Source organism: Danio rerio, chromosome 9 (assembly GCF_052040795.2).
Source record: "Danio rerio strain M-AB ecotype USA chromosome 9, GRCz13ab, whole genome shotgun sequence".
NCBI classification, from domain to species: domain Eukaryota; kingdom Metazoa; phylum Chordata; class Actinopteri; order Cypriniformes; family Danionidae; genus Danio; species Danio rerio.
In genome coordinates, this window is record NC_141029.1 from 23,160,277 (window position 1) to 23,170,522 (window position 10,246).

Here is a 10,246-nt window from a genome sequence, read left to right on the forward strand (position 1 = left end):
TATTTATTTAAACAATGAATACTTCATTTAACTAAAAAAAGGTTTATAAATGATACGACTTTAGACAAGATACTGAAAAAAAAAAACATTTATTCATGAATGATTTGAATCACGCTAACAGGACTAGAACTAAAAAGGTAGATCTGATATAAAACTCCACAAAGAACATAATATATGAAAAGACTTTCCTTTTTACTTCCAAATCGAGATTATCAGCTCAATCATGCTGCTATTCTGCATGAACCTTCCTGCAGAGTTTAGTTCTGACATAAACACTCGATCAAATCAAAGTCTTGCAGTTCACCTGAAAAGCTCAGACAAGGGCTGAACTAAACTCTGCAGGAAGACAGACTTCACCCCTTTCATTTAAATGCAGTCAAGTGTTGTTTCAGGTCAGTAGGGCCTCATGCGTCCTTGGAGAGGCGGTGCGCGGTTAGGCGGAGTGATGGCAATGTCAAGATAATCTCCGATCTGAAAGCTTTGTGACTGAAGCGTCATCGAGTCATCTGCACCTTTGCGTCCAGAAACTGTGTTGCCAATTTCTTTAACCCTGCAATAAAGCCAGTGGAGTTATAAAAAATCCATAACAAATCTTAACAGAGTATTAAGAACTCTGTATTCATTACCGGTAGATTTGTCGTTTGGGGTCTGGGTAAACAATGGCGAATCCAAAATGTGTGCCTTTCTTCCGAGCTTCCGGATAGACTTCTTTCACCAGGCTTGTCAGTTCTTTTAGAGTAGCATCCATCCTGCAGCCAAGGCATATACAAATCAGGATTGTATGGTTCAGTTGATCATTGATGCAGTGCCTGTTTTATAATAATACTTACCAGGTGTAAATCTGAAGTTCACTAGAGGGCACGTTCCCCCGGGCAAACTCATCCATGCGATGGTGCCTTCCATTGTTGGTGGTGAACACTCTCAGGAGAAGTGGGCATGTCTGCACAACGAGCACAACAAACACATGTAGAAAGTATTAATAACAATGTCTTTTAAAACAATCAGACATGCAGATGTGTCTGTGCATCCAATATAATGGTTATTAAACAGTTGGCACAGGATCGTTAGGCAGGAATCAAACTCGGGTCACCGAAGTGCATGTGTTGACACACTAACCACTGGTGCAGATGTAATCTCATTTCTTAACCAACATCAATTCTGATAATAACTACAAAAGTAGTTTTAACACTAAATTGATTTATGAGAAATATACTTTTCTGTGCAGATTTTTAGAGGTTATTTGTCTTTAAGTCGACGATCAGAACAACATTTGTATTACTTTAGTTCATTTGGCCTGAAATGAAAACATGCTCAATTTTACTCCAAAACAAAACTGAAGAAATGTGCCAAAAAATATAATGTTAAACATTTTTTATATAATTGCGTTTTTAAATGGAAGCCTGTTAACAAAGAGTATGTGACTTTTTACTTAAATGGCACTGGGATGGTTAAATATTAGTCGACGTTTTTTTACCAGTCCAAAACAGAATCTTGATAAGAAAATGGGTATAATATATTAAAAGCTTAATAAAAGCAACTTTTTATTTGCCAGAATGTACGCTATGCTACATTAACAGATAAAATGAGTACAAAATAAAACAAAAAGGCCAAATGTCTAAAAGGAATGCACACGGTTTAAGATACGATTTGTAGTATAACGTTGCAACTAGATATTTTGTAATGTTTCTGTGTACCTACATTTTTAGTTAGCGTTAGATTTACAAATTAGCTTAGCATGCAGGACGCCTCGTTTGTGCACGAATATTCGCGCCACTGACGAACAGAAGTAACTGAAAACAAACCTTTTCTCTATCCACTGGCTTTGTTGGCTCTTTTTTGATCTCCTCCTGTGTGACCCTCGATTCCACAGCCATTTTTATCTTATTTGTTGAAAGAATAAGCGATGAGTCGCTGTTCACGACGCCAGTAAACGCTCGATCGCGGCGCGGTGAGATGATATCATCATAGCCAAGACAGCGAGAACCAATCACGACCGACCGGTTACGACTAGTGAAATGACGACACACTCGTGTCGCCTACTCTCCCCCACCGCCATTTTGGGAGTCAGATTGTAAATATTACTAGTTCAGGAAACCAAATACGTCCACTAATTTGGTGGCATTAATATGGTGCACACTTGCGTAGTGGCCGGTTGTCGGAACAGGAGAACTCTAGGGACCGCGTTATCCTTTTACAGGTTTCCCCGCGACCCGGAGCGGAAGCAGCGCTGGATCGCTGCTGTGAATCGTGAAGGGTGGGTGCCAAACGAGGGCAGCAGACTCTGCAGCACACACTTCATTTCAGGTAGGGTAATATCTTATGTGGTGCATATAGCATGTGTAGGTTAGCAGTAATCTAATCTCTGTGATGGTTGTAAATATGTCTAGTAATGTGTTAAATGGTGATGAAGCCCTGCCTGATGCCTACATTACTCTTACTGTTATAATGCACTTTAGGGCTTGGGTTCAATACAAATGTGGACTAAGCTATTATTTTTGGGGGGTAAACGCATGGTATTGCTCACTAAATTAACATGTGAAAAATGAATGCGCTGTTTTTCTTTTATATTTCTTGATACAACACAATTTAATATGCCCTATAGTATAATAATTATAATGTGTGTGTTTGTGTATAAATATATATATTAATAAGCCATTGGTGCCATCTGGAGGGAGAAAACAGATTATATGTAATAACACATTATAACCACTAGATGAATGTGTAAAAATACTGTATCAGACGATAGTTGCTTGTAAGAGTTTGCATTTGTGTATTTTAATATTTAGACTTCATCAAAGACTAATTGTCTGTGCTTGATTTGGACAGTTACTGATTTATACTGTGTTTTAAAACTGTCTGATGCACTGAAGTTGTACAAAGAAACGCTTATAAATTGAGTTGCCTGGTGAATTTGCACATTGTTTTTAAGTGTCTTATAAACCATAACATTTTAATTTATATAAATTATTAGTTTTTTTTAAAGAACATGAATGCATTTTTAAATACATCAATGTTTTTTTTTCCATTTACAGGAAAACAAGTGAAAAATCCTCGATCCCCTGATTTTGTTCCTTCAGTTTTCACCTCAGCGCCACTTTCCCCAAATATGAAAGAAGCAGGTTCTTGTGAAATGTATGATAAACAAGAGGCACAAGTGGAGGCCGCCAATGCTTTGCTCTTTTTGCAAGGACAAGGGCGTTTCTTGGAGGAAAATAGCCAGATGACAAGTCAAGAAGAGCCGGAGAGTGTTTCCTCTTCACTGAGCAGTTGTGACGAGGAGGATGTTAAGACTGAAGATGCTGTAAAAGAAGAAATCTCACAAACAAGCGTACTCCAAAGAGGACAACCAGTCAAAAACATTCCCCCTGACTATGAGTCCAGTCTTGAGGCTCTTAAGAAAGAAAACATGGAGCTGAGGGAATCGCTAGATAAGATGTCTCTCACTGAGGCTTCCTTTAGGAATGATCCAGAGAAGGTTCGCTTTTACACAGGATTGCCGAACTACTTTGTGTTCGAGACGGTCATGTTGCTTCTCATTCCACATATGAAAGGAGACAAAAATGTCAAACTCTCCAAATTCCAGCAACTTCTCTTGACACTAATGCGCCTCAAGCTGGATCTCAGAAACCAAGACTTGGCTTATCGTTTTGGAGTCAAGGTTGCCACAGTGGCCAGGACTGTCCATCGGATTATTCACATAATGTTCACCACTCTTGTGCCAACTGCTGTTTTTTGGCCCTCCAGAGTAGAGCTCAGAAAAAATCTACCAGCTGCATTGTGTTGCACATACCCAGACTGTGCGGTGATCATTGACTGCTTTAGGGTGTCTCTGGAAAGAGCTCTCAGTGTGGATGGAAATCAAGATGTTGCATCTACAGCATTGACCACACCAGTGCAGTCCACTGTGAATGAGCTTAAATATGTCATCGGTGTTGCTCCTCAGGGTGTAGTCACGTTTGTTTCCAGAGGATCTCCGGGTCATGTCAGCGACAAGAGTCTAGTTGAGAGTTCTGGCCTTCTCTGTAAACTCCTGCCTGGTGATGTTGTTCTGGCAGAGCGTGACTTTGACATTGGGGGCTTAGTAGGTGCTCGGAAAGCCGAACTCAAAATCACTAGTAGCAATTACTTTGAAAATAGCCAGAGCGGACTGGATGGAGATTTCTCGCCAGTTGGAGCACTATCAGATAAAGCGATTGCTCATATGCATGTTGGAAAGGTAATAGACATTGTTAAGAGGAGATATTCCATGTTAACTGGACCAGTGGAGAGCCCCTTTACAGTCGTAGACCGCACTTCCAATGTGAGCACTTTTGATAAGATTGTGCAGGTTGCTTGTGCCTTGAATAATCTGTGCATTTCTGCTGCTCCCCTGGAATGATATTTGCCACACTTTTGTAAAAGTCACTTTTACTTGTACCATTGCTGAATGCACCTTTATTGTTTCTCTATTATTATAGAAGACATTTTCTGTTCTTACAAGAGGGATCAGAACAAGGACTGGTTTACATCTGGTGTTAAGATGCATTTTGGTCAATCTGATTAGAAGTAGACGAGGGAGACACATTCACCGTTATACCTGCTGCTTAATCCAGCTGTTTTGTTCACTTTGAACCACTTTCTTGATTTTTTTAGAGGATTTCAGTGTAATACTTTGCAATAAGCTCGCACATCTAAATGAAATATAATAGCAGACAGTGGAAAATGAGAGCAAAGAACAGCAGCTTTTGTTTCTGCTACAAAACTGCAGAAAGCTGTTGGGTTTGTGTTAGAGTCACGACTGGTAGGAGAACTACTGGTAGTTGTAGATCAAAGCTTAAAATCTTATCTTCAAATTCATGCATTTACAGCCAAAAAGTGAATCTGTGTTTAAAAAAAACTTACAGTGGCTGAGAGACAAAAATAAAAAAAACTGCAAATAGAAATGCTAACAAATTGAGAAAAACATTATGCACTTCAATTCACACACATGCACGCAAATATTTTAACGCATCTAAATACTGAAATGCACTACAAGTTAAGAAAACCTTTCATAAGGAAAAACACTAACATATTAAGAAAACAAAGAGACTAAGCTGAAAAGAAAATTAATGAATATTAGAAAAACATCTTCGCTTTGACTACACACATGTGCACGTAAATTCTCACAAGGCATACAAATACAGTAACGCACTGCAAACAGCACAGACTACAACAGAAATTTGTCGGGGGGAACAAACAAGAAATCATACAATTAGGACATTAACATAAACAAAACAAACTCAGAATTCTGACAATTTTGCATCCTAAAGTAGGATTGTCACGATACTGGAATTTGAAAAACGTTCATTTTCCTCGAACATTTGAGCACTGTTGAGCACGTTCTGATTTGCCATTGTGTTCACGTGCTCAACAGAAATGACTGTGATTGGCCGTGAAGGTCATTGGTTCACCGAACTCATCGCAGTTTACTGACATACATTTTTTTCACGTACATTTGAGAGCTGTTAAGCACAATCTTAAACAGCGCTGATTTGTCATTGTTTTCACGTGCTCAACAGAAATGACTGTGATTGGCCATGAAGGTCATAGGTTTACCAAACTCATCGCTGTTTACTGCGTGTAACCACAGATACAGAGACACTGGAGCATTTCATAGTCGCGCCTATCAGCTGGTTGGTCTATAAGCTGACATACAAGTGATCCGTTGATGAATCGCTGCTTTAAAGCGCTCCAGTGTCCCTGTATCTGTGGTTACACGCAGTAAACAGTGGTGAGTTCGGTAAACCAATGGCCTTCAAGGCCAATAACAGTCATTTCTGTTGAGCATGTGAACACAATGGCAAATCAGCGCTGTTTAAGAAAGTGGTCAACAGCGCTCAAATGTTTGAGTAAAATGAAAAATTCCAGTTTTTTAAAATTCCAGTACAGACTGGTATTGAATTTTGGTATCGTGACAACCCTACTCTAAATAAGAAGCAGCGGGGCTTGTGACTTTTGTGTTGTCAAACTGATGAAGATGTTTTCTCAGTTTGTTATTGATTTATATATGCTCAAGCGCACTTAAACCATTATAGAAACTAGAAGTGGTGTGCAGAATGAAAGAATTTAGGGCTTTTTTTCACAGAAACTGAACAAAATTGCTCAGGAAAAGGAACAAATCAAAACATTTACATTTACACAGCGTATTTTGCTTCATTCAAATGATTAAATACATTCCCTTCATTTGTTCTTAAAGTTATTCCAAAAGTCTAATATTTTCTTCAACACCTTCAAACCAAACTTACTAGCTGAAATCATGCCTGGTTAGTGTACTTTAACAACACTAACTATAATGGTAGGTTGAGGATGAGGTGTTTTTATCTGATTTTTATTTGCATTTGTCCACATGAGCGTCTACATTTATGTGTTTGGACTACCTCTGGATGTGGTTGATAGTTTACAAAGTGTTTCAGCCTCCATTCACACATGCATTTATCATCGTCCATTTGTGATCAGATTGACAGAAACGCATCTTAATATCAGCTGTTAACAGGGCCTTATGCAACTTAAGGACCAGTTCCAATCATTAGTTAGGCACAGTTCACTGGACAATCTTCCCTCTGTGTGTGTGTGATTTTGTTTTACGTAAGGAGCTTCCTTAGTCTCTGAGCTGACTTTGTTGATGCTTTGGTTTGATAGAGACATTCCATCCATAGCTTAACTTTAAATTGGTATTGTCGAGAGTGGAAGTTGTATGCTGAGAATTTCAAATATTCAAGGCCCTGAAGAATCGCCTCGGTCAGAGACTCTTATAGTCATTTACTTTGACAGCAGCTGCCTTTAGGTTCCAGTGCCTTTGTCTGAGTTAAGCCTCCTATGGTTTTCTTTCGCTTCTGTATAGATATATAATATATTTTTGTCAATAACCCAGCAGTACTGTGCTTTTTACTTCTGATGATGCCTAGTCACTATTACTATGGGATTAAGTACCATAGAATTACCATTTAGTTATTTGCATTGTGTGTGATCATTGTTTTAATCAACATTAATAGAATTTAGCATGATGTATTCACTCTGAAGTTCAACCATTGCACTTGTTTATCCTTCCTGGCTGTCACTCAAATGTGTTTGTGAGCTCCGTTTATCTGCGTTTGAGAAGATGATGCTTCTGTTTTCCCATTTTTGTCATGTGTCTGATGTGCAGAGACGACCAACACAACTGTAGGTCAATGTAGCATCCTGTTGTATAACATGTAAGAAAATGTTCCCATAAACTTTGTAATAACGGTTATTCTTCGGCATCTTTATTGTATGAGTATTTATTTTAATCAGCAGAAATAATCAGAAGCTAAATTTACATTTCGATTGAGGTAAAGTTGGTTTTATATTCACACATTCATTCAGTGACAACTTGTGACTTGCTCCCTATATTGTTTACCATGTTACTTTGAACATTTGCTCTGAAATCACATGTACTGTAAGTATGACTTCAAAACAACATTAGCACTATTTATTTGACTGTGAACAGTGTTGTACTTTGATGGCCTTTGGATGCTAATATGATTTACCTATTTAGAATTAGCAAAGAATACTTTTCTAAACTTATATTATTAAGGAGAAAGTCAGAATGTGTGAATATAAAACCAACTTTACATCAAAATATATTTATTTTGGTGACTCACATTTATACTTGGAAAAAATGAATTTGCCACACTGCAGGACTAAAAGGTCTACACTTTATTTTGATGGTACCTATTGTATTTTGTTGACTAAAAGTTGCAACTACTTCTCATTAGGTTTGTCGTGATACAATTAATTAATGTCACGATAATATACCAGCTGAAGCATTGTGATACCAATACTGTAATTCATAACTCAAATCCATGTAATAAAGAAAAATGGCAGAAATACTATATTTGTTATAATAGGTCAACATTAATTGATATATTATTCCCTTATTATTGGAAAAAGTATTTGCACGTCTCTTCACCTAAAATATATTTGTACCAGCAAAAAAAAATACATTAAAATAAAGTAACAAATTATACCAAACAAAATTTGTTACAAAAGAGCATTTTTGCAACAAACTTAGGCTATATGAAGTGCTCTAAAATGGTTTCAATGTTTCCTGTTGCTATTTTGGGTTTTTCATCTATTTTTTATAAGAATCTAAAGTAATTCAAAATTTCACTTTGTGTGTTGTTCTTTTTAAGAGATTGTCACGGATTAAAGGGTTTAAAAGGATCACGAAACACCAAAACACATTTTTTGAGCTGTCGTATATGTGACCCACACTGCTAAAATCACTATTAGGACACATATATTTCACTAAAAAGTGTAAATTGGTTGTTTTTGCGTTATTTCAAGCAAAATCGTACTTCCTGTTTGAAACGAATTTTTGAAGCTGCGTCACGGCCATGACATAATAGCCTGTATTCCAGCGTGCAGACCGGGCGTCTGTGCCAGAGTGAGTCTTATTACGTCTTACAGTGTGATGCATTAATGCATGAGTAAGGCTTGGTTCAAACCAATCAGCGCGCTCTATTGTGCAACTTCATTAATATTCATTAGTGTCACCGTGTTTACGCCACAGAGACGCCACGTTGTGTTGGCAAAACAAGCGTGAAGTGTTGCTTTTATAGTTTGCTGCCATTAAGTTTCGTTTTCATTTTCTCTCTGTGAGAGCGCAGCTGGATCACGTGTGGATTAACAGTGTACGCGACGTTCGACAACAATAACTTACGTGTCTAAGGAGGAACATTGTTTACCTGAGAGCTGTTCTCATCTGCAAACGCTGAAATCCGGATTCGCTTGTAACGTTAGTCTTCTCTTCATAAAGACGCGGCTCTAGTTGCTGGTGATTGTCCTGTCTCTACAGATTTGGTAAGTGAGCGACCAGTGCTCTTTGTTTATTCAGTTTGTTCGTATCGAATTAAGTTAACTACAAGTGTGCCGCAAGCCTGCGTTTGAGTGAAGGTCTCGGCCGTTAGATCGGCCCCTGGGGGCTGGCTGCAGTACAAGTCATAAAGCCCGCCTCCTCCGTGTTAATGAAGGAGACTTGAGCCCAAATAAAAAAAAATATTACACTTGCAATAAAATATCCCGAAAGATGGTTCTGGTGGATTAAGGCACTGGTTATTGTGCTGAAATAGGTGCAGATCTTCATTTTTGTAAACAGTTTGTTTTTAGCAGTAATTTAATGCTGGGCGTGTCATCGTGATTGACAGCTGTGATTGACAGTTTCTCAAAGCAGCGCGTCTGAGCTTCGGCAGGAGACTGAAGTGTTATTATTCGATTTCTGTGTTATTTTACCATGACAAAATGAGTTCAGCAGTAAACTACAGTTTCTGACATACATGATCCTGGTGGAACACTGTTTATTCGCTAAGGTCAGGGCTTTTTTCGGGCTTTATTAGTTTGCTGATACACGCCGAGCCACCCAGATGGCAAAATACACTCGGACCAGTTCGGCTAGATTCTCGCCTGCCGGAGACTTACCCCTCAGAGCTCAGACTGACTACCTCTGCTGGACCTACTCCGGATGCCTGGACTCACTGCCCGATTCCAGCCCGAGTCAATCGAGCCAGATGCGGCGGCCGAGCGAGCCAAGCAGGCGTTTTGCCCTCAAGGCGTTCAATGGGAAAAGGGGCTGTCGCGTCGTCCATATTTTTTACAGTCATTGGTTAACTATTGCACTGAGTGCAAACATAGCACCGCATTTTGTGACCGGAATAACAAACGCGGCTTTCTGACGCTACCTGCCGTGTGCATCTAAGTTTCCGGGAAATGCAGAGTTTTTTTTTCTCTCATTCGCCGTGCGGTATCAAACATTGCATGAAAAATACACGCTTAGAGCAGATCCTCGAATCAAATATCGCGTTTGTCGCGAGGGGCATGAATGAATTCCCTGAATGAAAGAGCCAAACTGCAGTTAAAGTCCAACATTTAATAATTTGGCAAATAATTCGACTACAGATGTCCATGTAGGTTAAACACCATCACTTTCTCATGTGTGTGTATTTTGACTGAAACTCGCGCGTGCCCAAATAGACACTCCCACACCATCCCACTTTAGTTCCTCCGACACTCCCCCCTAAACAGAGCTGGACACGCCCACTTTTCTGACTTTTTCCAAAGTAGAGGTGTGAAAACACCCTGCTGAAACGAGGGGGTTTCATGGCCCTTTAAACTATATTGACAGGAGCAGAAATTAATGAATTTAGATTCAAACTGAAGCATCAGAAAAATATGCAATAGGCTACCTTAAAAAGTGTGACTTCTACACAGT

At 38.9% G+C, this 10,246-nt stretch overlaps 2 protein-coding genes across 5 annotated transcripts; one reads left to right on the forward strand and one right to left on the reverse strand.

Annotated features, from left to right (window-relative positions):
• Positions 1–70: 70 nt before the first annotated feature.
• Positions 71–1,989, reverse strand: sap18 (Sin3A associated protein 18). Its single transcript, NM_200720.2, is given in 4 exon segments — positions 71–550; positions 627–749; positions 831–940; positions 1,803–1,989. Coding segments are annotated over 4 exon segments (462 nt in total). The 5' UTR covers positions 1,875–1,989; the 3' UTR covers positions 71–393.
• Positions 1,990–2,066: 77 nt separating this feature from the next.
• Positions 2,067–7,249, forward strand: zmp:0000001333. Of its 4 annotated transcripts, none has more exons than XR_015499350.1 (3): positions 2,067–2,304; positions 3,033–5,482; positions 5,804–7,249. XR_015499350.1 is itself a non-coding variant. In XM_087267697.1 (2 exons), exons 1-2 carry the CDS (start codon positions 2,127–2,129, stop codon positions 4,376–4,378), a joined length of 1,524 nt encoding a protein of 507 aa, XP_087123823.1. In that variant the 5' UTR covers positions 2,067–2,126; the 3' UTR covers positions 4,379–7,249. The 4 variants fall into 4 exon arrangements, 1 of the variants encoding a protein (XP_087123823.1); XR_015499352.1 differs by having other exon boundaries at positions 3,033–5,479; positions 5,828–7,249; XR_015499351.1 differs by having other exon boundaries at positions 3,033–5,467.
• The last annotated feature ends 2,997 nt before the right edge of the window (positions 7,250–10,246 follow it).

What these genes read in the sequence shown, in the direction of transcription:
- zmp:0000001333 (XM_087267697.1), top strand. Translation starts at nt 2,127, where the DNA reads ATGGTGCACACTTGCGTAGTGGCCGGTTGTCGGAACAGGAGAACTCTA. An exon ending in CAGCACACACTTCATTTCAG is followed by an intron (nt 2,305 to 3,032) that starts GTAGGGTAATAT and finishes TTCCATTTACAG; the next exon opens with GAAAACAAGTGAAAAATCCT.